Source organism: Musca domestica, unplaced genomic scaffold, assembly GCF_030504385.1.
Source record: "Musca domestica strain aabys unplaced genomic scaffold, Musca_domestica.polishedcontigs.V.1.1 10, whole genome shotgun sequence".
Classification (NCBI taxonomy): domain Eukaryota; kingdom Metazoa; phylum Arthropoda; class Insecta; order Diptera; family Muscidae; genus Musca; species Musca domestica.
The window spans coordinates 13,126,350-13,151,840 of NW_026712115.1; the positions used below are offsets into that span (position 1 = coordinate 13,126,350).

Below are 25,491 nucleotides of genomic sequence, written 5' to 3' on the forward strand. Positions count from 1 at the left end.
ATATATCAAATCAGGAAGTTGTGGATAAAACCACAAAATAAAAATACAATTTATTCTATGTCTCTATGGCAACTCTGCCCATAAGAGGACAAGACTTAAACACAACACATTTTGTTCATAATATTTTGCAACCACGGCAACGGTTTCACATTTTGCTCAGAGGATAACTGCATTACATTACTTGTAGTGTTGGTCCGAATGTTGAAATTAAAGAGGAAAAACAAAATTTATTCAAAATATGAAGGTATAATTTAAGAATTTTTTCAACGACTTAAGAAACGCCTTTTTGTCATCTGAGATTTTACATTAATCTGCCATTTGATAATAATAACGGTCAATTCTCACAATTATTCAGGAAAAAGAAATTAAGTTAACACATTAGGTTAACTTCTAAAGCAGCTTTGGTATAAAAACGTGCAAAATATGGCCTTTTAATGCTATGTGTTTTAAACTATTCCTCTTGAATGCTAATTTGTGCAAACATTTTCATATCCTTTTATTGTTACAGATATGTTTAACCCCACTGATTTGAAAGATCCAGACAAAGCACAGAGGATAAATTTAACTATTGAAGACTTTGATGCGGTAAGATATAAATTGCACTACTTCACATCATCATATCTTAATAATGTAATTGTTTTAAATTACATTCCGTAATTTATATTGCAATAACCATCTCTATATTCTCGTAAAAAGGTTATTAATCAATAAAATCACCCGAAAATACCTCGAGCGTACGACATTTCAAAGTTAAGCGATTTTAACATTGAGAAAACTTACTTGTGATCTTTTGTGTGTTGAATACAGAAACGAATAAAGGAGGAAATGTCATGTTTATAATTGGAAAATAACATATTACAATCAATTATCGTATCAATTATCAATACAATGTTATTATTTGGAAATTTTAAGATATTGACTTGATATTGACTTGGACGGACCTACAAAACATTTTGCTATAGTAGAGAAGTTTGATATTTGGGTAAGCTACGTTGAATTTTAGGCAACTCTGCAATATTTAGGAGTAAACATGAATAACTACTTGTGCAGTGGAAAATGTTTATAACTCGCGACGATATAAAATAGCAATATACAAAAAGATTTTCAATGATATAGTAGGGAATCCTATGATAGGGTTTCCATTCTGGCTCCACGAAAGTGTGAAATTAAAAACTATGGAAAAGCAATTTAAACCAATCACTTCAAGTCTATTTTAGCACACTGGTGGGATTTCAAACCTTTTTTGCCTTTCATGTAAAATGTGAAATAAAACTTTACAACATAATTTCTATCGTAAAGATCTAGCGACTACTTTCTTTTTATCTATGGAAATCATCTATGGAAATCGTGACATCAATCTTCATCAAATAAATAGTGTGAGCAATTTCAATGATAGAATTCTCGATATAGCGTTTCTAAATGTAAGTTAGCACTTTGAAAAATCTGGAATTCCATCGATTTTCAGTTCAGAAGATATGCATCATCCAACCTTATGTGTTTACATGATACACATTAATGTAATTGACGAAATAAAGTCCGTTTCATTTAAAACTGTTAGTGATTATAAAAAAACTTAATGTCCTTATAAAGTCTCCGTATAGAGTCTCATAGGTTGTATAATCTTTCCCCTAACAAGAATAATTTTAAATTCAATCCTAAATCCTTTTATGATTTTGTTAATCTAAAATGAAATGTTTCGTCAAAGCCCTCAATATTAAAATTTAACAATAAAGAATTTGTTACGGCGTTTATATTGCTAGATATTTTGCTACAGCCTCTTCATGAACACCTTAAAAATAAAAGATTCTTATCCCTCTAAATTGTCGCAGACTTATCAAATGTGTATGCAATGTAACAGTTTACGTAGTTGAACATCAATTAAAAGTCCAGGCCCTGTTGACATGACTAATATAATTCGCAAGTATTGACACATTAGCACTCCATTGTCTAACTATTCACTAAAATTTGGCCACTTTTTTCATATTTTATCAACTGTGGAATCATTTGTCGACCTTGGTCTTTTGAAGGATCCAAAATTAAATTTTAATAGTTTAATGTAATAACAATGGTAAATAAAGCAAATGGAGTTTTTGATTTTTTGTAACACGATGATATTACAATTAATGTTCGTTTTAGATCTAGAATATATCATTAATTTTTATATACCGATTTTCACCGCACAAACTATTCAATGGGTAGTAAGATGTGTGTTGATAGATTTTAGTATGAGTTTGAAATTATTAAATCTAGAATAATTTTATTTTAATGCGGCCAATATATGTATGTTGTATTAGTTGTTAAACTAGCTAATGAAGTAGATTCTGTAGCTTATTTTCGATTTCCTACTTAATTCCCATAATGATGCACACGAAAGGGAACGTTCGAATAGCTTGACTCGAATAAACAACAAACGCATAAATAATTTACATATGATTAACCCGTATTAGTACAGAGCACTATTAAAGGTGTATGCATTGGAAGCATTGTAGTGTTGTGGACAAAAATGCACCACTACGAAAACCAGTTTGACTATGCTAACTTAAGTCGAACTTGGAGGGTTTCTGGTATTTAATTTGCTTATGCTTAATCATTAAAAACTAAATTCCAAAGAACGGCGTCACATAGTGGTGATTGTGTGATAGTGTCTATCTGGCTTTTCTTTTCACTGTAAATTTTATAAACATATGTTCTTCGCCTTAACAAGGAAAAACCCAAAAAAATCATATTAATTTATCAAAATCATAAAATTTATGAGATAAAAAAACTGCCACAAACTTCAGACTGCTGTCATTTCTAAGTCACTTGTCCGAAAGCTGTTAAAACTATTCCAGTGACAGCTTATTATATTGTTTACAAGCGAGCAAAAGCATTTTGGTGAAAATTTTCCAGACAAAAAGTTATTCGTGATGGAATTCAGGTATGATAGTGTGATTTCTTTATATTTGGCTGGAAAACCACAAGTGGCTATCGTTAGGGCACTCCAGCATTTAAATGTGAATAAACTTTTTGTGTTTCGTACCATCGATCGTTACCGTGATACTGGTAGCGTAGCCCGACGTCAAGGAAGTGGACGGAAGAAAACAGCAACATCAGCAGAAATGGCTCGAAAAGTAAAAAAAGCGACTTGATCAAAACCCGCGTCGCAGTTGCCGAAAATGGCTCGTGAGCTGAACGTATCGCAATATTCCATTCGACAAATAGTGCAAGAACTTAACCCACAGAAAGAAGGAAAATAGAAACAAAAGAGCTAAAGAGTTGCTTCGCTTGGCCGAAAGTGGTGAACTGCTGAATTTGGTTTTCTCCGATGAGAAAACATTCGTTGTCCAGCAAAATCAAAATAATCGTGTTTACTTGCCAAAGAGGTCAGATGAAAATGTGCACCTTCGGTTGGCCACCAGAACTGAAGCGCCGGCCATGGTGATGGTGTGGGCCGCCATAAGAGCCGATGGTCCCTCTCCACTCGTATTAATCGACTGCTGGGCACAAAAACATTTTGGCCGCAGACCTTGGACATTCCAACAGGACTCAGCACCGTCGCACTCAGCACGCGCCACCCAAGAATGGTTACAAAATGAGGTTCCTCGCTTCATTTCCAGCGCACAATGGCCACCAAAATCTCCGGGTACCAATCCTTTTGACTATTCTATCTGGAGTATTTTGAAAATCAATTATGGCGCGTAACTTTGTTGCAGTTTTTTATCTCACCCTGTATACACGAATAATTTCAGTTTTTTTAATTTTATTTATTTTTTGAAAAAAGATATAAAATACATCTTCCATTGGTTAGGTAACTTGCAGTAGTCACGGGCGACACCCCAAGCCTTCAAATTCCAACCTAGTTACCTCCCTCTATCTCTATGCCACAAACTTTTAAGAACCGTATCGAAAAAATCAAGTATCAAATCGATAAGAATACTTTTTGAAATTTGGCCAACGTTAATTGAGTCTTATATAAGAAGCATATAAATAAAATTGAAATCCAAGATGGCGGCCGCTACCAAATGGCTGATAACAATTTTTTATCAATTCCACCAATATACATTATATTCCACCAATACATTATACTATACAAGTTCAATATTTAAGATGGCGCAGCCACTAAATGGCGTATAATAATAAGATTTAAATTAAGAAATTGCATCTGAAATTCTGGTATCTGATTAATCCAGCCGGATTCCACCCCTCAAGTCAAGATTTTGTATCGTGTTAAGAATTGTGTGTGCGTTAGGGTGGCTAAAATTGTCAACCGTTTAAATGCCCATTACTCGTACGAACAAAATGTTACAATATAAAATATGAATTAAACAGAATGCAAAAAAAAACTAAAAACTAGAAAATAAAAAATAGGTAAAAACTTTTTAAGTTAAAAGGTTTTATGTTAAACATACATGATGTTTAAGATAAATGTACTAAAAACCAAAAAATAAGAAAAATAGATACAGTCGCGGGAATTATAAACATATGCATAGACTTGACTAAAATAAAACCGTGGGGCACGTCAATTCTCTACAATATGCATATGCAATTGAAGTGCCCCTCGGTTTTATTTTAGTCATAATTAAACAATTTCGTTTTATGTGTGTTGAAAATACAAAAAAATGTTGTTGTGAATGTAATTGGAAAAATATAACATTTGGGTGAAAATTATCAATTTTTATAACATTATTAGTTGGTAGATTTTAAGCTGCTGGTAACACCAGCGAACGAAGATAAACTATTGGAACCGTTTGCAATCGTTTCGTTCTGTATTGTCTCGAAGTACGAAACAAAACAAAACCGATATTAAGATAACGGGACTTGTTTCTTATTTTGTACTGTTTGTGTAGATGTGTGGAAACAAAACCAAAACTGAAATGTACTCTCCTGGATGACGCAACATTGGAAACGAAACAGTACAATACTCAATACAAACGTATGCAAACGTTTCCCTGCATATTAAATCAATACAAACAAGTAAAAAAGCTGTATGTTCGGCCGGGCCGAACTTTTAATACCCTCCACCATTTGGTACAAATTTGGCAATTTCCAAAAAATAAAATCCGTTAAAAATTTTGTTAAAATCTTAAAAATACCGAATGCTTATACGACGACGTGGGTCTGCATAGGCAACTTTTGTCATAAGTTATTACAATATTTAAATGCGAAACTTGAAGAAAAATCTGTTTATAATGTAGCTTTTTTCGATCGATTTAAACCAAGGAAAATAATTAAAATTCAAAATTTGAAGTTTGTGCAGTAGTAATTGGCTATTAGTATTTTGGAAACTATTTTTGGAGTTCCTTGCCATTCACTGTTGTTGGAGTTACGTGTTAATTGCAGCTTTTCTGGAGTGCCACAACAAAATATTTCTGCTGCTTTGTCTTGCTGGTAGATGCGTATAGTTGCACATATTTAAAATGCCGTCACAATTGATCTGCAATGAACATATTGCAAAATCTAAGTACAAAATTGGATGCACTGGTTGTGTGAATTTTTTTCATTTGGATTGTGTGGGTGTGTCTGAAGCTGAGGCTAGAGTTAATAAGGCTCTTAGATACACTTGTAGTGCCTGTGTGCGGTCTGCTGGTGGTGATGGCGTGTCTGGTGTAGTTGATCGTGGCAATCTTATTAATTCGGTGCCGAATATGTCCCCGGCTGCTTGTGCCTCTGTTGTTGATGATGTTGTTGTTGGCAGTTCTGACACTGTGCGCCGTTGGCAAGATGACTTGCTTTTGACCATGAAGAAACAGATGGATATCTACATGGACCAGTGTGTACGTGAATTCAAGGCCAAAGCTGATGCACTGTTTGAGTTGTATAGTGTTCAAATTTCTGAGGTAAAAAGCAGTTTGAGTGTAATCAGCAGATCAGTGGATGAACTGAAGTCAGCTGTTAGTGAGGTAAAGAGCAATGCTGCGAGTATGGAGGAAAGACTGTTGGGTAGAATTCGAGATTTGGAATTGTTTAATTCTATGCTCCAGCGCAGACTGAACCGTTCAGATGTAATTATCAGAGGCCTGCCTAATAATGTTAAAGACCTTAGAGCGCAAGTTGTTAATATTGCCAAGGTTTGTGGATTGCATCTGGGGCCTCGTGACTTGCATCATTGCTGCTACATCTCTGATCGTAGAGCGGTTCTTGTTAAATTTAACTCCATTCAGGACAGAGATGCTTTGATGAGAAATTTTGCCCAAAGGGGGCGTATACTTTTGAAGGAAGTAATGGAGGATTGTCTTCTTGAATCCCGGGTGTACATAAATGATCACCTGATTAAGTCAACTTCGAAGCTGGTGTTTGTTTGTCGTGGTTTGCTGAGGACCAGCCTTTAGTTGAAGTGGTTCTCCCTGATGGAGTGAAAACAATGTTTGAGCAGTGTGAGCTTTTTGAATTGGCCAATTGATCTCAGTGTGCAGTAAGTGGCGTACAGCTGAATTCTGCTCCTGGTTTGCTGCTTGGTGATGGTAATGCTGTATAATAGTTGTTTGCTTAGATATTTAAGGTATGCTAGTGTTGTTGATCTCACTATTTTTTGATATTTTTTCTTATTTTTCTTGGGCTAAGTGAATTGTTAATTTAACAAATTTTGCCTTTATTTTTGCTTTATTATAAATTTATTTTATTATATTTTTATTTTATTGTATTTATTCTTATTTTATTGTTTTCTATGATTTTTCTAACTTCTATAATTATGCTCCCCAGCCTTTTTTTTTTTTTGATTTCTATGTCCCTTGATGGGAATCTCGGACCCGTGATCAGGGATGCTCAATTTTTCAGGCATGTCTCTTCTTGCTTCCATGGTAAATTTACGTATGGTCACTTGAATTGTCAAAGTTTGCGACCATCTAGATATAATCATAAGGTTAATGAGTTGAAATGTCTGCTTGTTGGTAGTGATATTGATGTTTTTGCAGTGACTGAGTCTTGGCTTAACCCTGCAGTTTCTTCGAGGTCGTTGATGGTTCCGGGGTACAAGGTTCTGCGTAATGACACTGTTGGCCGCGTTGGTGGAGGTGTAATGCTATATGTACGTGATAATTTGTCATATAAGGTGGTGTACCGATCGGAGAATTATGGTGTGTGTGAATCTTTGTCTGCTGAGCTTTTTCTGAGCGGCACTACAGTGCTCTTTACTGTCGTCTACTTACCTCGTGGGGATGTAGACACATTTAGTCTTATCCATGAGGGTATTTTTGATTCATATGCTAACATTGTTGTCTGCGGCGATTTTAACTATAATTTGTTTAAACCGTTGAATTCTTTATCAATGCGAAGACTGTGCAGATCTCTTGGGCTTTCTGTTGTTCACAATTCCAGTCCGACTCACCTTGATGTTGCTCGTAGTACTACCTCATTAATTGACTTTTGCCTGGTCTCTGATGCCTTGACTGTGAATTTTTCTTCGCAGGGGCAGTGCCCTGGTATTTCCCACCATGCATTAATTTTTGGAGGGGTTGAACTCCCAGTTCTTGCTGAAGAAAAGGTTATTGAGTTCCTGGATTTTCGTAGGACTGACTGGCGGGGTGTGGAAGATTATGTTTGCAATTTTGATTTTAGTCCTCTGTATCTTACAAGTGATGTGGACCAACAGTTGGCTTTGTTTGATTTGTTGTTTCAAAATTTGTTGTCTTTTGTACCTACTGCTACCAGCTGTTCTCGCCCAAAAAATGATGCTTGGTTGGGGTTGGATGTGGTAAAATCGCCCTGTTACGTTAGGGATCAGGCTTATCTGGAGTGGCGTAGGCGTCCTACGGTTCGCAACAGGCAGATATTTTGTATGTATAGAAACCGCTGTAAGGCTGTCATGCGTAATGAAAGAAGGAAATTTTATGAGGAAATGTTTGGTCGTATGAGTAGTGTGCAGATATGGAAGTCATTAAAGTCGTTTGGTTGTCTTGATGATGGTTGTGATGTCCCAATTATTGATGTCAATGCTGTTAATAATTACTTTTGTAGTGTTGGTAATTTAGATTCATCTCGTGATTTTGTTGTTAGTGAGGCCAATGATTTTGATTCTTTTAGATTTGACTGTGTGTACATGGATGATTTGTTTCGTAGGTGTTGATGGCATACCTATTAAGTTCTTCAAATGCGTATTCCCTTACATTTGTAGTCACTTTCTGCATTTTGTAAATTGTATTTTTATGACGTCAATCTTTCCACTTGCGTGGAAGGTTGCTCGTGTGGTGCCTGTGCCGAAGAAGAGGAGTTCTTATCATCAGACGAATCTTCGACCAATAAGCATTCTGCCGGCTATGTCGAAATTGGTTGAACATGTTATTAAGGATGCGATTGTTGATTTTCTGGATGACCATAAGTATTTGAGTAGTTCCCAGTTTGGGTTTCGGCGTGGTTCTAGCACCACGGTTCATCTTTTAGCCCTCACTGATGTCACTCGTGATGTGTTCAATAGTTCTGATGTTGGTTTGCTTGTTGGCCTTGATTTGTCTAAGGCCTTTGATTCTGTGGATCATACGCTTCTGCTCTGTAAGCTGAGAGACAAGTTTTGTTTCTCTCCTTCTTCGTGTAGATTGATATCGTCGTATTTGAGTGGAAGATCTCAGTTTGTTGTGCACAGGGGTGTTCAGTCTGATGTTTGTGCTGTGCGGTGTGGTGTCCCACAAGGATCTGTGCTTGGCCCTCTGCTTTTTATTATGTTCATTAATGACATTGTGGGGTCTGTGTCTAATTCCAGTTGTGAAGTTTTCATATATGCGGATGACATTCATGTCTTCTTTAAAAGTGCAGATCTCTTTGAGTTGGAAAATGTGGCAAACGCTACTTTGAGATTGCTTTCTATGTGGATCTCCTCGAATGGTTTGTCTGTAAATTGGAATAAAACAGAAGCTGTTCTGTTTAATAGTCCTCGTTATGTTCCTACGCCGTGCATCTGTGTTGGCTCCTTTGTGGTTAATGTTGTGGACGAGATGAGATGTTTAGGTGTAGTCATTGACACCAAGCTTAATTTTTCAACGTATGTTGATTCGTTGCTGTCTCGTGTGCGTTTTCAGATGCGGAGGCTATATAGTCTTCAAGCTCATTTGCCTCTTAGTGTTAGGATGATGGCTGCCAGATCTTTATTAATGTCTCATGTCAACTATTGTTTGGAAGTCATCTCTGGGGCGAATGCTTCCCTAATTCTGCGCGTACGCAAACTTGTTAACTCTATTGTTAGATATGTATTTGGGTTGCGCCGTAGTGATCGTGTAACACAGTATGTTATTAAGTTTCTTGGACTGTCATTTGACAGATATGTTGAATATCGCCTTCTTTTGTGTCATTACAGAATTATGAGGAATGTTAATTCTCCTTTGTATAATAAGTTTGTGTTTTGTAGATCATCTCGAAATCCGCAATTGCTGTTTCCAAGATTTTCGTCTGTAGTTGGTGAGAAGGCGTTTGTTGTGAGAGTTGCGAGATTGTGGAATCAGCTCCCTCTGGCCCTGCGTAATTTTACCTGTTCTTTTGATATGTACAAGAAGAGGTGTTTTGAATATTTGTCTGTTCATTGAGTTTCTGGTTGCGGGTTATATTTTGTTATTTCTTTTTAGTTATTGGCTGGGGGGCCATTTTTATGGTTGTTTATTTTCCATGTAGTACATAATTTTATTGATTTTTTCTTTTTTGAGGTTTTTTTTTTTGCTATACTTGTAGTAGCTACATTCGCTCGGTTGAAACGAGTGATGATTAGCGCTTAAGTGTATTGATGCCTCTTGCCTTTTTCCTCTCTACCTTGCTAAACTGTTGTTCAGCTTGGTAAAGGAGTTTTGTCTGAGGGTCTAATTGCTACTAAATTTAAATTATTATTATTATTTTTTGTATATATTTTACTATTCGTTGATAATTTTTGTTATTTAGTTTTTTTAGGATTAATTTGGTTATAGACTGTTTTTATACTGTTGTATGTTAATATAAGATTTTGGCCATGTTGGCTTATTTATATTGAATTGTATGAAATAAATGAAATGAAATCATCAAAATACCGAATATGGGGGGTACCGTTATATGGGGGCTACATGAAGACGTGGACATGCACAGACAATTTTCTGGTATGGGCTGAAGTATCCATTACGAACTTCACATGCGAAATGTGAAACAATCCCGGTAAATAATGTCGCTAAAATCATCAAAATACCGAATATCGGGGGGTACCGTTATATAGGGGCTATATGAAGACGTGGACCTACATGGCTCATTTTTTGACTTAGTATGTAGTATCCATTACGAACTTCAAATACCAAATTTAAAACGATTCCGGTAAACAATGTCTCTAAAATCATCAAAATACCGAATATCGGGGGGTACCGTTTTATAGGGGCTATATGAAGACGTGGACCTACATGGCTCATTTTCTGTTTTATGCTGCAGTATCTATTACGAACTTCAAATAACAAACTTGGAACGATTCCGCTAAATAATGTCGCTAAAATCATCAAAATACCGAATATCGGGGGTACCGTTATATGGGGGCTATATGAAGAAGTGGACCTACATGGCTCATTTTTTGACTTAGTATGTAGTATCCATTACGAACTTCAAATACCAAATTTGAAACGATTCCGCTAAACAATGTCGCTAAAATCATCAAAATGCCGAATATCGGGGGGTACCGTTATATAGGGGCTATATGAAGACGTGGACCTACATGGCTCATTTTTTGACTTAGTATGTAGTATCCATTACGAACTTCAAATACCAAATTTAAAACGATTCCGGTAAACAATGTCGCTAAAATCATCAAAATACCGAATATCGGGGGGTACCGTTATATGGGGGCTACACGAAGACGTGGACCTACATGGCTCATTTTTTGACTTAGTATGTAGTATCCATTACGAACTTCAAATACCAAATTTGAAACGATTCCGGTAAACAATGTCGCTAAAATTATCAAAATACGGAATAACGGGAGGTACCGTTATATGTGGGCTATATGATAACTTGGACCTACATGGCCCATTTACGAACTTAACCTGCCTACTGGCAAAATATACATGTGTGCAAAATTTTAGCCTTCTATCTCAATTTGTTCGAAAGATAGCGTGATTACAACAGACAGACAGACGGACAGGCAGACAGACAGACACACAGTCAGACATGGCTAAATCGTCTTAGAATTTTACGCTGATCAAGAATATATATATACTTTGTTGGGTCTGACATGAGTATTTCGAGGACTTACAAACGGAATGACAAAATTAATATACCCTCCATAGTATGGTGGAGGGTATAAAAATGTACAAACTAATTATAAGTTAAAATTATTCCTTTTTATTCATTTATTTGACCATCATACGATGTAACAAAGTGCAAAAAACAATACTAAGAATAACAAATCTCAATCTACCAGTCATCATTTCGCACAGCAAACGTTTCCCCGTGATTTGTTCGCAAGCGATACAGCTCGGCAACTCACAGCCGAAGTACATTAAGCCAATCGTATTGTTTGTGTACTTCTGGCATTGAAATTTATTTATTTTTGAAGTTGTGTCTTCGTGAGAGGGGTACGTTAATTGTTTCGTTTGTTTTCGTTCGCTGGTTTAAAATGTTTAAATTGTGTGGTGAGTACGCCGAATAAATAATTGTAACCATGCTGTTTGGCCTTAGTTGATAGTGAAACATGCTTTAACTTTTAATTAAAAATACAACACTCAGCAACACCTCGTTCAGTTATTGTAGAACCTTTTCTAAAATTTAACATACATTATTTAATGTGTTATCTATACTAGCTAATTATAAAAATATAATTTTAATTTTACAGAAAGGACATGTGGCAAATCCACGAGCACCTTGCGTTGTTACCACGATAGATCCCGACTACACAAAAAACTCGGCTTTGCAGAGAAAAACACAAAAATTTCGAATGAAAACGTAAGATATTGTACGAAATAAACCCAACACCTATTAAAAAGTTGCTCTGTTCCAGAACCTTAGTGTTCTATTTTTTGCTTATAAATTTGAAAAGTTTTACAGGGTCTATTGTTCGGCACATCTTATCTTGTACGTTTTTTTTAAATTATTAAAAAAATTAAAAAAAAAAAAAATAATTTAATATTCGAGGCTCCGGTAAACTTAAAAATGATAAAAATCTAAAGAGAAGAGTCGTATATGGGCTGATAAATAAAATAATTCTCTTTACGGCTTAAATATATTAATTTCATTCTAGAGATATTTTAAGATTGCGGGAAATAACGCGAAAAAAATTCGTTATATACGCTACACAACAAAAATATTTGGAAAAGCAAAGAGAAGAAGCTTTTCAAGACGAAGCTTATCAACGTATAACGGAGTTCCAAGAGGTATAATGTATATAAAACATCAGAGCCATTTTCAATAATGACGTAAATCAGTTTGCTCTTAATGCTCTTTGCAAGATAGAATCGAGTGCTTTTGCTGGGATGCAACAAATGCAAAAACAACTGCAAGATTTACAAAGGATGAATATAAACGAGGAACTTAGAAATATAGTAGCAGATCATCAGCGAATTCTCATGGAAGTGCAAGAGGTGTACGCCAGGTTTCTTTTCCTTTTGAAAGTTATTGTAAGTCAACGCATCCAATTCTAGGAGATTTAATGTTTTACAGTTCTTTCTTGCAGAGTTATTTTGACGAAATAATATCACCCGAAGACATAGAGAACGGCCAGGAGAAAAGAAAACTTACGCTTCCAAAAAATGTTGTAGAATTGGAAATTAATGAAAAACATCCAGTTGGCCAACGCGAAGTCTCTGACATTATAGCTTACATGGACAATGTCATAAGACCATATTTAGCCAAAAGAAGCCATCTTAATTCTGATATATGGATCAAGGTGATATATATGCTTGCTTAAATGTTATCCATTAATTGTTTTTATTTTGTTACAGGGGTACGAACGTACAAGGCATAAGATTTTCAATTTTAACCGAAGATTTGCACAGGTGGCTTTGCTGAATCATTTGGTGTTTGTGATTCATGACAAATCGGTAATAAGTTTATTTCGTTGTTTCAAAAGAGTCATGCTATGAAAAGGTTCTGATTAGGGGAATATTTTTAAAATTTTGTTGCTCTAATAAATCGATCTATTTTTTATGAGAACAACAATAATGACACTACGCCTGACAATTTTGAATCAACGAAAAAAACTTTTTGGCAATAATAAATTTGTTTAGGAAAAGGTATACACTCGGAGAGTGGTCCGACCTATTTTGTTAGCAGGCACTGGATTTCTTAAGACACGTATTGATTCTTTAAAGCAGCATTCTTTCATCATTTTCAACGAGTTTGAAAAACTTCAGAAAAAAGAGTAATTTTTTATTTAAATGAATTCTACACGTCAATGAATGCTAACTACATATGTATTATTTCAGTAAACTTCTTATGAAATTGAATGCAATCGTATCAGTTATACTTCACCGAATTGAGGACAAAATATCAAAATGCAATGATTTTCCAGGGGCTTTAATAACTGCCAAATCGAAAAATAGCCCCCCGGAGAAAAGTAAAAAATCATCGAGTGTAGTAGTCTCAACAACTGAACGAGATATTTATGCTTTGGAGAGAATTGAAAAAATGCATTGGTATCTGCAGGTAATTATGGCAATTTTACGTTTGTCGAGAAAACTATATTTTTCAATTGCAGAATCTTTTACATGATTTGGAAAAGTATTCCCCAGACAAATGCAGACAAATTGAAATTAATGTTCGAAAACGTTTGGAAATGCAGAAAGACTTCTCTCGACGAGCACTAATACAAAAAAATCGTCTTCACAATTGGATGGATCATTATAAAAAACATGATATTTTACGACAAAGTAAATAAATAATATTCTATGTATAATGAGATCCAACAAAATAACTATAGACTCAGGATCAGTATATCGAATTTGTTTATATTTTGTCCCATATTAGATTCATTGTAAAATGTATCAAATAAACCAAAATAACCTATTTGAAATGTTAAAAAGTTAATTTGAAAAATGTCTATTTATTAAATTATACTTCTTTTTTATGTTAAAATTATTAAAAACACGGCAAAAGGAGTGACCATAAGAAATATTATTTGAGACAGAATCTTGAAGAATTTGTGTTATTTGACTTAAGCTTGCAAAAAGGAAAAAATGACACCATATGAAGTAATTCGAGCTTTTTCTTATTGTATAATGACATAAGTGCCGAGCCACTGTATTTCACAAATTACAGAAGTAGTAATTTTGTAAACATAAACAACCCTTAACATTACGTTTAAATATAGTTGTTTATAATATTATGAATTATGTTTAATAAAATCGACTTTGTTATGATCATTAAAGCATATACTGACTTATTTTAAAGTAGTCGTGTACATGAGTATCCACTGATGTCGCTTCCCAAAAAATAGATCATTTAAGAGAAAATACGATTTTTTTATATTTAACGATTCCTTTAAATTGAAATATTCATTAAAACGAGTACTGAGTACTTGTTTACTTAACAAGTAAAAAAACATTAAGTTCGGCCGGGCCAAACTTTTAATACCCTCCACCTTAGGGTAAAAGAAACATTAGAAGAAATGTGGCAAAAACCATTAAAATGCCGAATATCGGGAGGCCCCGTTATATGGGGGCTACACCAAAACGTGGACCTATAATTACAATGTTTCGCCACACAAACTAGGACCCATTAGGACCCACAAATACCAATTTTTAGACAAAGCAGTGAAAAAATGTTACAAAATACCGAATATCGGGATGTACCGTTATATGGGGGCTATATCAAATCATGGACCCATGCATGCAATGTTTCGCCACCGAAGCTGGAACCCATTATGACCAACAAATACCAATGTGGCAAAAAATATGGCACAAATCATCAAATTACCGATTATCGGTACCGTTATATGGGGGCTATACCAAAACGTGGACCTTTAATTACAATGTTTCGGTACACGAACTAGGACCCATTATGACCCACAAATACCAATTTTTAGACAAATCAGTGAAAAAATGTTTCAAAAACCATAAAAATACCGAATATCAGGAGGTACTGTTATATGGGGGCTATACCAAAACATGGACCCATACATGCAATGTTTCGCCACCGGAGCTGGAAACCATTATGACCCACAAATACCAATTTTTAGACAAATCCGTGAAAAAATGTGGTAAAAAAAACTAAAATACCGAATATCGTGAGGTACTGTTATATGGGGGCTATACCACAACGTGGACCTATACATGCAATGTTTTGCCACACGCTCAGGGACCCGTTATGACCTACAAATACAAATTTCCAGACAAATCCGTGAAAAAATGTGGCATAAATCATTAAAATACCGAATATCGGGAGGTACCGTTTTATGGGGACTATACCAGAACGTGGACCGATATATCTCATTTTCAATACCAACAATCCTAGACACAATGCAAATAGCTCTGCTAAATTTTGGCGCTCTACGTCAAATAATGTGGGCTGTATCGTGATTTCAACAGACAGACAGACAGACAGACGGACATCGTTAAATCGACTTAGAATTTTATGCTGATTATGAATATATATACTTTATGGGGTCTACGACGAATATTTAAGGATGTTACAAACGGAATGACAAAGTTAATATACCCTCCTTTCCAAGGTGGAGGGTATAAAAACTATAGAAATAACAACTCTTATATGATTTGAACAATGCCTTTCATCGACGTAGCTAGGGTGGGCTCCTTCCATAATAGTACATTTTTAGAAAATTTTCGGGAATTTTGCTTAAAATCTTACAACAAAAAAATTAACTTTTCAAGTTTTTTTATGAAATCTACTAAACAATTCTATTTTTAATGACTTCAACGGAGAGAAAATTTAATTTTCGTTTGAATTCTAGGATCATATTGTGTTTCTTGTATCTCCTCTTCTTGAAGTTCTCTCAATATTGGAGATTTGGTGGCCTCTATAGTATTTTGTTGCACCCATTGAATACACATTTCAAAAAGCTTCGAAACATCGCCATGCTTAATTCTCGGTTGTTCTTCAGAAGGAAAGTTGTCTCCACCATTAATATTAGTCTCAGCTTTTAACAAAACACAACATCGATGGGGACACCAAATTTTCACTCCGTCGCTGAGTAGACATCAACATCGCATCGCTCACTCTGTCATTCAATGATCTACCCTAATTTTAGTTTTTGTTCGTGATATCGAGTACAAATACTTTTAGTTTAATATAAGGTCCTCAATGTAGAGTTACGGTTCGTTAAAACGGAAAACTACTGTCAAAAGTGAGAGGGTGGAAAAAGTATGCCTCGGTAAAACATTAAACATGACATTAGACAAGTGCACCTCGGTATATAAGATCGACTTTACTTTTTTCTTATGATCGTTTGGCCAATTTGCTTATAAAATGTCTTTAAACCCACATACGAAAACTTGCAACCATATAAACAACAGAAGGGGTTGGTACCTATTGCAAACTTAAATACCTTCTTAAAATCACCCACAGATTGAGAATGTTACAAAGGGGTCTTACGAAAACTATTTGACCTATCTTTGAAGCTGACATGTTTGCAGACCTAAGACACATTTGTACAACAAAATTTCACTTTCCTATTTGAAAAAATGCGAGAAGTTCCAAGCGATTCAGAATTGGTTACTTCGTAACGGAAAATCAAGAGCAACTAAACTCCACTCAAAAGGCACCTAATAAGTATGTTTAAGCCAAACAACATGAGAACCCAAACGTAAAAAACAAAGTTAGTCTTCTACGCCAACTTTCATCAAAAAAGAAGGCAAGGAGGTAAATCCATGGAAGAATATATCACAGAATTCATTTTTCTTAATGAGGAAATTGTCGAACACACTACTGTGGCATTTCTTGCTTGGAAGCCTGCCGGATGAATACAGTCCGTTGATTACTCGTCGGAAATGCGTACGGAAAAGGATTTAACAGACGAACGGATTTCGGTAGTTGCTGCAGTGGCTGATACGATTTTCAAAACGCAAATGTAAAAGTAAAGCCTTAATGTTTTCTCATGTGGCAAGTTAGGACTCATTATGAAAAATTGTCGGATGGAATAAAAAACGGAAATCAAGCTAATGTTGCGAAGAAAAAATAATATCTAAATCAATAAATTGACGCTACGTCGAAAAAAGGAGCATGATTTTTTCATAGACTCTGGTGCTCTGTGAGTTTGATAAGGCAACCAAGTGATTCAATATATTTGGAAGTGGTGAGTGTCGTTTGATTTGCCAAAACAAGGAAATAGGTTATGAGATGTTTTGTATGTTCCGGCAGAGGGCGAAGCCGATGTAAAATTCTCGGCGGCGGCGGCTAAGCATAAAAAAGTCGGCGGCGGCTAAAAGTCGACTGCAGCCGAAAGAAAATCGGCGGCGGCGGCTAAAGCAATATACGGCCGGCGGCGGCTAAAAGTCGGCTACAGACGACGACTTTAACGTGAACAAATAATTTCGGTTGTTTTAATAACTGTCAATTCATTTAATTTAAAATAAAAATGAAAATATAAGTTTATATGCACATTTGTTGCTTATAGCACATTAAAAATTAATAAAAATACTTTAATTTGATAAAAATGGTTCGACGACTGCCTTGTTATCGTGAACAAACAATTGTTTCTTTACTGTTGCCGGATGCAGGCTGCTTCTCTTTGCATTTACACAATTCCCGGCATATGAAAATGCTTGCTCTGAAGATGCTGATGTGGCTGGAATTCCAAAGCACATATTTGCTACAGCAGCAACATTTGGAAAGATCTATAAAAAGTAAATGGTCAAAACGTAACCTGCTTAAAATAAGTTTAAGATGTGAATCTTTAACGTACTTGTTTGTTCTGTCGCCACCAATCTAGAGGCTCAACCGCCTCGACTTTCATTTCCAAATATTTTCTTATTTCTAACTCTACGTTATTTTGTACATTAGAAGGCGATGGTCCCATAAATTCCAACATTCTTTGACGACTAGCTGATATTTTCTGCAAGTAAAATATACATTAGTTAAGTTTACCTTTACATTTATTAAAACATAATACCTGTTTTTTTGCATTTGGTTCAGTGCTCGTTGATGGCTCATTTAATAATGTGTCATCGATTTCCTTTAATTTTTCAATTTCTTCCATAATCAAGTTCTCCTTGGAAATTGGAGACAGAACATCATGCACAAGTTCCAAGGAGTTTGGCGATTGTTTGGGTATCTGTAGTATATATTTATCTAAAACAGGCCAGTTTTTTTGGCATGGGTCCATAAGCGCAGCTACAACATACATTCTATATACTTTGAATCGCTTCGTAAAGTTTTGCACAGCGAAATTGCATAAATTGATTGTTAGTTCAAAAGACGCTTTTTCTTCTTCTTTCTTCAATGAGGACATAATGGATTCCTGAAAATAAATACACGAAGATATCGTCGGATAATCTTGGCCTTGAAGGTGTTTTGTGGCGTCCTCAAAAATTTTTAAAAACGTGCCAAATTCCGTTATAATTTGCATTTCCATTGTCCCAATCACTAACAGTTCCTTTTTAGCTTTAACTAATGCTACATTTATAGTGGATATATTATTCGTATAGCTTTGAATCATTGCAAGCAGAGAGTTCCAACGTGTTGCAACGGAATTTTTCAAAGAGGTGTGGTGCTTGACGTTTAAAGTTGCTTCATATTGTTCAGTAAAATAGTCATCTCCATGTGGAAATTGTTCGCAACTATCCAAACTCTCCAAAATTATTTCAACCTCTGTAAATATTTTTACTAAATCGTTTTGTTCCTCCATATTTTGAATATTTGATATTTCTTCATAGCTATACATTAAGCTGCCATAAATTTTTTTTAATTTTGATATTATGTTATTAATATTTTCAAATGACTTGTTGTTTAGTATATCTTCCATCAAAAATCTGTGTAAAACATGAGCCATACAACCATATCTTGGTATATTTTTAATTTTTAAAGCTGAAACGATGTTGCTTCCACCATCAGTAACAGCACATATGTTTTTTTCCAACAGATTAAATTCACATAAAGCTTCTTCAATTTTTTCTACAACTGCTAGTCCAGTGTGAGGTCGTGGAAAGATCTCTGTCTTGAGCGTTACAATTTGCATTTGAAAATTTTGGCAGAAATGCACTTTTATGTTTATGTAAGACAAATGCTTATGTTTATCTGACCACATATCCAATACAAGTGTAACATTTTCGGGCGACTCTTTAAGGCTTGTTTTTACGTGGTCCAAATATATGTTATAAACATCGTTTAAAGCCGTTGTAGCTATTGTCCTATCTGTGGGGAATATAGCCTTTGGGTTTAAGAAAGATACCAATTTCTTAAATCCTGGCCTTTCAACAATTTTAAACGGTTGCAAATCCCAACAGCACATTTCGGCGACCCGGCGAGCATTTTGTTGTTTGTTGTTACAACTTGTTGAGGATTTCAATGCATTTTGTGTCATTGTTGAACTTTTCAGGTTATTTAAAGATTTCACGTCCAAGTTATGTACAGCTCGTAGATGGTTCATATAATTTGTGGTTGATGTTGATTTTCCAAAACTAAAATCATAAACAATTACACACATGCGAATGGAAAAAATTAGAAATTCTTACCTTTTTAAATTGGTCTTTTCATCCAAACACAATTTGCAAAATTTATATTTTTGAAGTATATGCCTCTTTTTAAAATAGAGATCACCAAAATATTTCCAACACAATGATATACCACCTTCATTTACAACAACCTTTGCCAAATTTTTAAATTCATTTTTCTTTTTAAAAAGATCTTCATATTGAGATACATCTGCATATGGAGAAATATTGATTTCAGTATCAACAGATTCGTCAGAATCTGATTCTGATTTAGTCAAAACTGCTTGACCCTTTCGGTTAGCGGAAAAATAATTTTTAATATTCCTTTGGCACATTTTGCATTCTTTTCTTTGAACAAGCAAAAACACAACGAATCTTTGGCAAACAATATGGTTGCCACTCCATCAAAATTCGTAAGTTACAAAAGGTTGCCAAAGGTTTTGTGATAAAAAAAAACAAATCTACAAAGACATAATACCCTTACCACTATGTGCTGTAGGGTATAATTAATATAAATAGCCTACACGTTTTTGCCTCTCGAAGACGAGTGCACAATGTAAATTATCGTCCAATAATGAGCATTATAATATGTTAATTTATCGATAAGATTAAAAGACATATTTATACAAATTTGCTGTATAAATTTATATTTTTCAACGGCTTAGCCGACTCAGTCGGCTAAAAATTTGAGCCGATGAGAGCCGCATACATCAGCGGCGGCTCAGATCACTTAAAAAAAGTCGGCGGCGGCTGCACGCCGACTGCGAGCCGATCGGCTTCGTGCTCTGTGTTCCGGAACTTGATGAAAGTTTATAATCCGTAAGAAAATTGACAAACGAATGTTACCGTTAACATTTTCATTCGGACAGATGCTCAATATTGAAGGAAGGTCAAAATTGCTTTATGGAAAATCTAAAGAACAATCTTTATATCCTCAGTAGTGGCAAACTATAATAATATTGAAGCGAAACATATATGCTCTCTTTCAGTAGCTACAATAGTCTACTAGTTTTGCAATTTTCTTCGATATCATAAAGGGAAAATCGGTTATAGTAGTAAAATATTTTACATTCTTGCAGTTCTAGTACAGACCAATAGATATAAAGACAGCTTTCATAAATTGCGAGATATGCGGAAACCAGAAGGTTTCATAGAAAATGGCAAAGAAAATTTGGTACGTCACAAGGATTTGGATGAATTTTTCAATTTATCTCAAAAATATAAATAATCATCATAATCATCCATATTATACCTTGCAAATAATACGCGTCCGGATATTGTTTCGAAAAGCGAGTTTTTATATATTTGAAAGGCAGTCAAATTTCAAAATTGTGTGTTGGTTCTAAAGCAAGTTTGCTGTTGCTGACTGGCCATGTAAGTAGAAAACAAACGAATTTAACTTTGTCATTAACGTAAGTAGAATTGGTTGTATACATAACTACTTTGGAACAGCGTTCGAAAATAAACAGTATGGTACTGTACCGTAGTGTTCTGTACCGTTCCGAGGAGGAGTGGTACACTAACATAATGTACCGTACCGGAGCACAACCCTTAAAAAATATTTTAGTGATACTGTACGGAGCACAACGAGAATCGTACTGTACTGCAGTCGGAGCACTAAAAAACGTAGTGTACCGCAGTCGAAGCACTACGAAATCGTAGTGTTCCGCAGTCGGAGCACTACAAAATCGTAGTGTACCACATGGCGGAACATTAAAAAAATAATGTACCGGTAGTGTACCACATATTTGTTGTTTACGGTTTGTGAGAAAAATTAGATGTTTGATGGTTTTGATAATGCAAAAATTACTGATACAATTTAATTTTATGAAAATAAAAGCTGAATATAATTTATTTGTAATGTGTGTTTAGATTGGTTGCGAAATTGAAAAAAGTAGAAAAATATGGGAATAGGTAGAAAGAATAAAAAGGACCAAATCTGAAGTGATAATAATTTGTATTTAACAATTGAAGGGTATTTTAGTGGTTGCATTGTAATGGGTTATTATGCATTGTAATGGGTTATTATGCAAATAATTTACCTGTTATTTTGTGGTACCGAAAAATCAATGAATGTAGGTGTAAAAAACTAAATATTTTACAAAGTATGGCTGAGTGTTCAAAGTCAGTTTTATGATTTCGATTTTTTTAATGTTGTGCATGTGGTACACTACGATTTTTTATGCTCCGATTGCGGAACACTACGTTTTTTTAGTGCTCCGACTGCTGTACACTATGATCATCGTTGTGTTTGTGTACAGTATCACTAAAATATTTTTTAGTGGTAGTGTACCGGTACAGTACCGCTAAAATTTTTTCAGTGATACTGTACCGGTACAGTGCACTATGTTAGTGTACTGTTTATTTTCGAACGCTGCTTTGGAAAGGAAAGATGCGTTAAACTATCGAACAAAAATGTACATTAGATCAGCTTGTTCTGCAAATAACAGCTATTTAATCCCTCTCGCCAATCGGATGTTTGCAACATATTTTTGGAATGGTCTCATTTTAGGATTGAGCAAAAGCACTAAACTAAAAATTGTTAAAGGGTTTCGGAGAAAATGGAGCAAAAGCTATGCTCAGATCAAATAATTTTTGTTCTAGAGCTTGTAAGTAATTTTTATAACAAGTTTAAAATGCCCGATTGTTTATATCTGATCCACATAATGCACCAGAAGATCGGCACTTGTTTTAAGTTTTAAGTTTTAAGACACCAGGTAAATTTTAAGATATTAAAATATTAATAAAATATATATCTATACAGAAATCCCACGACTGCATTTTAAAACCTACGAGTATTATTAGATTTTTGCCCAATCGTGCATCTGGACAGCCTTGGAAATCGGGCCAGATAAAAAATAAGAATATATTATTCAAGAAGTAATAAGAAATGGGCACCTCTATTTATTTCTCGAGCTACTTTATTGTACGATCTGCATATAATATTGAAAATAAAATGACTTACAAAAAGTAAATCTTAAAATTGAAAAACAAATTACTACGGAATTCAAAGGACTTTTATGATTTCATAAATTTAAAATACCAATTATAAAAAACGACTCTTTAACAGTTTCTGCTAGTATTTACTACGATTTTCGGCACATTTTCGTAGTTTGTTCTTTTCACGAATTCTTAACGGTTTAATATCTGAAGGCAAAAAACCAGGAAGATGTGTTTACAATTTTGAATCTTCGTGGCAAGATCTACAAAATTGCCTTAGAGAATAATTAATAAACTCATAACGATTTGAAGATATAAGGCTATCAAAATAAACGTTATTTGACACAATTTATTTATGTTAATTAGCTTCTATTTTTTTATTTTCTCTAAAAGTACTTATTGTCCTAATGGTATGTTTTTTCTTTTGCCTTCGCAATAGTCCCGTAATTATTCTGGCAATATAGACTTATTATACCAAAAGATTGACAACATTTAAACTTTTATAGACTAGGGTCAAATGACAACGTCGGAAAAACTAAACGACCAACTAAAACATCTTGAATATTGGCAGAAAAATAGAGGATATAGGTAATTTGCAAACTAGTGTATGCACGCCAATTTTGTTCCGCGCAGTGAAATTTGCTCTACCGTAAAAAAAAAATAAATACACAATTCACGAAAAAAAATAATTTAAAATATCTCGGAAAGTATCTGGACTGAAGACTTATATGGATACAATATATCGATGCAGAACTCACGCAAATAAAATTTGGAATGGCTAATTGGCATAAAATTTTTCTAAAATAATACCAACTCCTACTGCATGATACTGTAATTAAGGCCATTTTGAAGTATGGCATTCGGCACAAGTAAAGCTTATAAAAAATCCACAAGGACCTCAACATACCTATAACTGTACCTAAAAATATAAAATAATAATATTACATCCATAAGACTATTCCTGTAGTCTAATAAAATCTTAATTCTTCTTTCTTAAGAAGAATAAAATATGAAAGATTTGAGTAATAAATATATAAAAAATTAAATCAAATTGGAAGCACTGAAATTTTTAGATATTTCGTTGGTATTGTCTTTTCATATGCAAATGATAACGAAAAACTACAAATATTTTCAAACTTACCTAACATCGGATCCTGCAATAGCCAAATATGTACCACTCTGGTCGAAACACAAGTCTTTAACAGTATAAAAATCATCGAGTTGAATTGTTTTGAAATTTTTCAATTTTCGTAAATCCCACAATTTTACACAAGCGTCATCAGCGGCGGTTGCCAAGTAATAACCATTCTCAGAAAACGATATAGCTGAAATAGGACCAGTGTGACCGGGAAAATTTGCGACATTACTTTGTTCTTTTAGATCCCAAATTTTCACTTGGGAGTCATCAGTACCAGTACCAAAAATTAAGCCATCAGGGTGGAATTGTGCAGTTGTTAAACCAACTTCGGCTGTATCAATAACCTAATGATTTGAAAACGTAAGTATCCGTAACGAAAATATATATATAATAATTTGCTCAAACCTTCGTCAACAATCTTCCGGTTCTTATGTCCGAGAAAGCCCAATGTTTATCGGATGATGTAGATAGTACATAGTCTCCTGTAGGATGAAGAGACAACCCCGTAACCGGTCCATCGTGACATCTTAGCAACAGTTGTGTTTGTGAAGATGGCACATTCCAAATACGAATGGTCATATCGGGAGAGCCCGTGATGACTGTATCCTCATCAGGATGATATATGACTTTGGTAATTTTTTTTGTGTGCCCCTTTAAAATTGCAACAACTTGCTCTGTATCTTTGTTAAAAACTGTTGCGTTTTTGTCATTCCCTCCTGTTAAGATTTTGCTATGGTCCGCAGAACTAATGTCGAGAGCTAAGATGCCAGGTATTGAAGCAGAATGTAAACCGGGATGAGATGCAGTAGTTAAAAAAGTTTTTATCTGTTCTTGAGTAACCAGCTCCTCGGGAACTGTACGACCACGTTTTTTTCTTTCTTGTGTTAAAATTGTTGCTTTATCCTGTAATTTTTGTATAACGTCAGCGCTCATACCCGCCTGCTCGATAGGTTGAGTAGCAACACCGGCTGCTTCCGAGGCAATTGCAGGCTGTGGTATGGAAGTGGGAGCAGCAGATCCTATTCCAGCCTGTGGCTTCAACGTAGCAAGTGCTTCACGTGCCGCAGCCACCTCTTTGTTTAGACGAGCAATTACACGACATGCAGCATCGTGTTGATACAATGCGTGCGAAAGCTCTTGACGGGTTGTTTGCAATTGCTGTCTTTGTGTAAAAGAATGCAACATTAGAGCATCCCATTCATCCTGAAGTGTTTTTAATGTGGCCGGTATACTTGTGGCGCTAGGTGGTTTTGGTTTAACTATTGGTGGCGTCTTCACTTCTATTAGTTCTTCGGCCTTCATCTCTTGACCCGTGATTGGGTCGCAACCATTCTCCAATAGATATTTCTCTATTATACGCTTTTCAAAAATTGCTCCAGAGTAAGGAGAAATCACGGGAGTATCTGGAACTTCATTGGTAACTAAAACGGAATAAAATTAAATTATATTGGACATTTGGAGTATATGTTTGCCGATAAAATGCCGGTTAATGCCCATTTAATATTTACTTACTTGCACAAATCAATGACATTTTATCGTATTTATGTGTTGACTATTTAAAATCTTCACGAGTTAGAATGAAAACGTATATATTTTAATACAATATACAGAAATTCGAGAAATAGGGAAATATTTAACAATATAATTCCACTATGCCGCCTCGTTATGCTTAGGGATACGTAAGTCGACTTTCGATTTATCGACTAATCGAATTTGAGTACTCAAAGTTCTGAAACTCGAACTCGACTATGGACTTGTGTGAAAACTGAGTACTCGACTATTCATAGTCGATTGTTCAACTTATGCTATGTTCTCATTGCAATTTCCATCACGTTGTTCGCTCTCAAAATTAGGAACACGAAATAATACGATTTGTAAATCATAGTAATATATTTCCTTTTTTCAAAC

General features: G+C 34.9%; 3 protein-coding genes across 5 annotated transcripts in view; 1 reads left to right on the plus strand and 2 right to left on the minus strand.

Annotated features, from left to right (window-relative positions):
* The window catches only part of LOC101892021 (pre-mRNA-processing factor 19), a 33,307-nt gene extending 8,028 nt beyond the window's left edge, over positions 1-25,279 (minus strand). The window contains exons 1-3 of the mRNA XM_005191613.4: positions 25,096-25,279; positions 23,989-25,004; positions 23,587-23,927 (exon numbers count right to left, since the gene is read on the minus strand). Coding sequence (XP_005191670.1) covers positions 23,587-23,927; positions 23,989-25,004; positions 25,096-25,114 — 1,376 coding nt within the window. The 5' untranslated portion in view covers positions 25,115-25,279. The remainder of the gene's footprint in view (positions 1-23,586; positions 23,928-23,988; positions 25,005-25,095) is intronic.
* LOC101892529 (uncharacterized) lies at positions 94-13,926 on the plus strand. 3 transcript variants are annotated; one of them, XM_020039657.2, is made up of 10 exons: positions 94-244; positions 509-585; positions 11,738-11,847; positions 12,143-12,275; positions 12,327-12,518; positions 12,575-12,787; positions 12,843-12,941; positions 13,128-13,261; positions 13,326-13,545; positions 13,598-13,926. In XM_020039657.2, the coding sequence occupies exons 1-10, from the start codon at positions 199-201 to the stop codon at positions 13,775-13,777; spliced, it is 1,404 nt and encodes a 467-aa protein (XP_019895216.1). In that variant the 5' UTR covers positions 94-198; the 3' UTR covers positions 13,778-13,926. The 3 variants fall into 3 exon arrangements, with proteins under 3 accessions (XP_019895216.1, XP_058982784.1, XP_058982776.1); XM_059126801.1 differs by having other exon boundaries at positions 13,622-13,926; XM_059126793.1 differs by having other exon boundaries at positions 12,351-12,518.
* On the minus strand, positions 17,458-20,309 carry LOC105261977 (zinc finger BED domain-containing protein 4). Its single transcript, XM_059126741.1, has 4 exons — positions 19,527-20,309; positions 17,966-19,472; positions 17,759-17,908; positions 17,458-17,690 (listed from the first exon to the last, which is right to left on the minus strand). The coding sequence occupies exons 1-4, from the start codon at positions 19,838-19,840 to the stop codon at positions 17,496-17,498; spliced, it is 2,166 nt and encodes a 721-aa protein (XP_058982724.1). The 5' UTR covers positions 19,841-20,309; the 3' UTR covers positions 17,458-17,495.
* Positions 25,280-25,491: the final 212 nt, after the last annotated feature.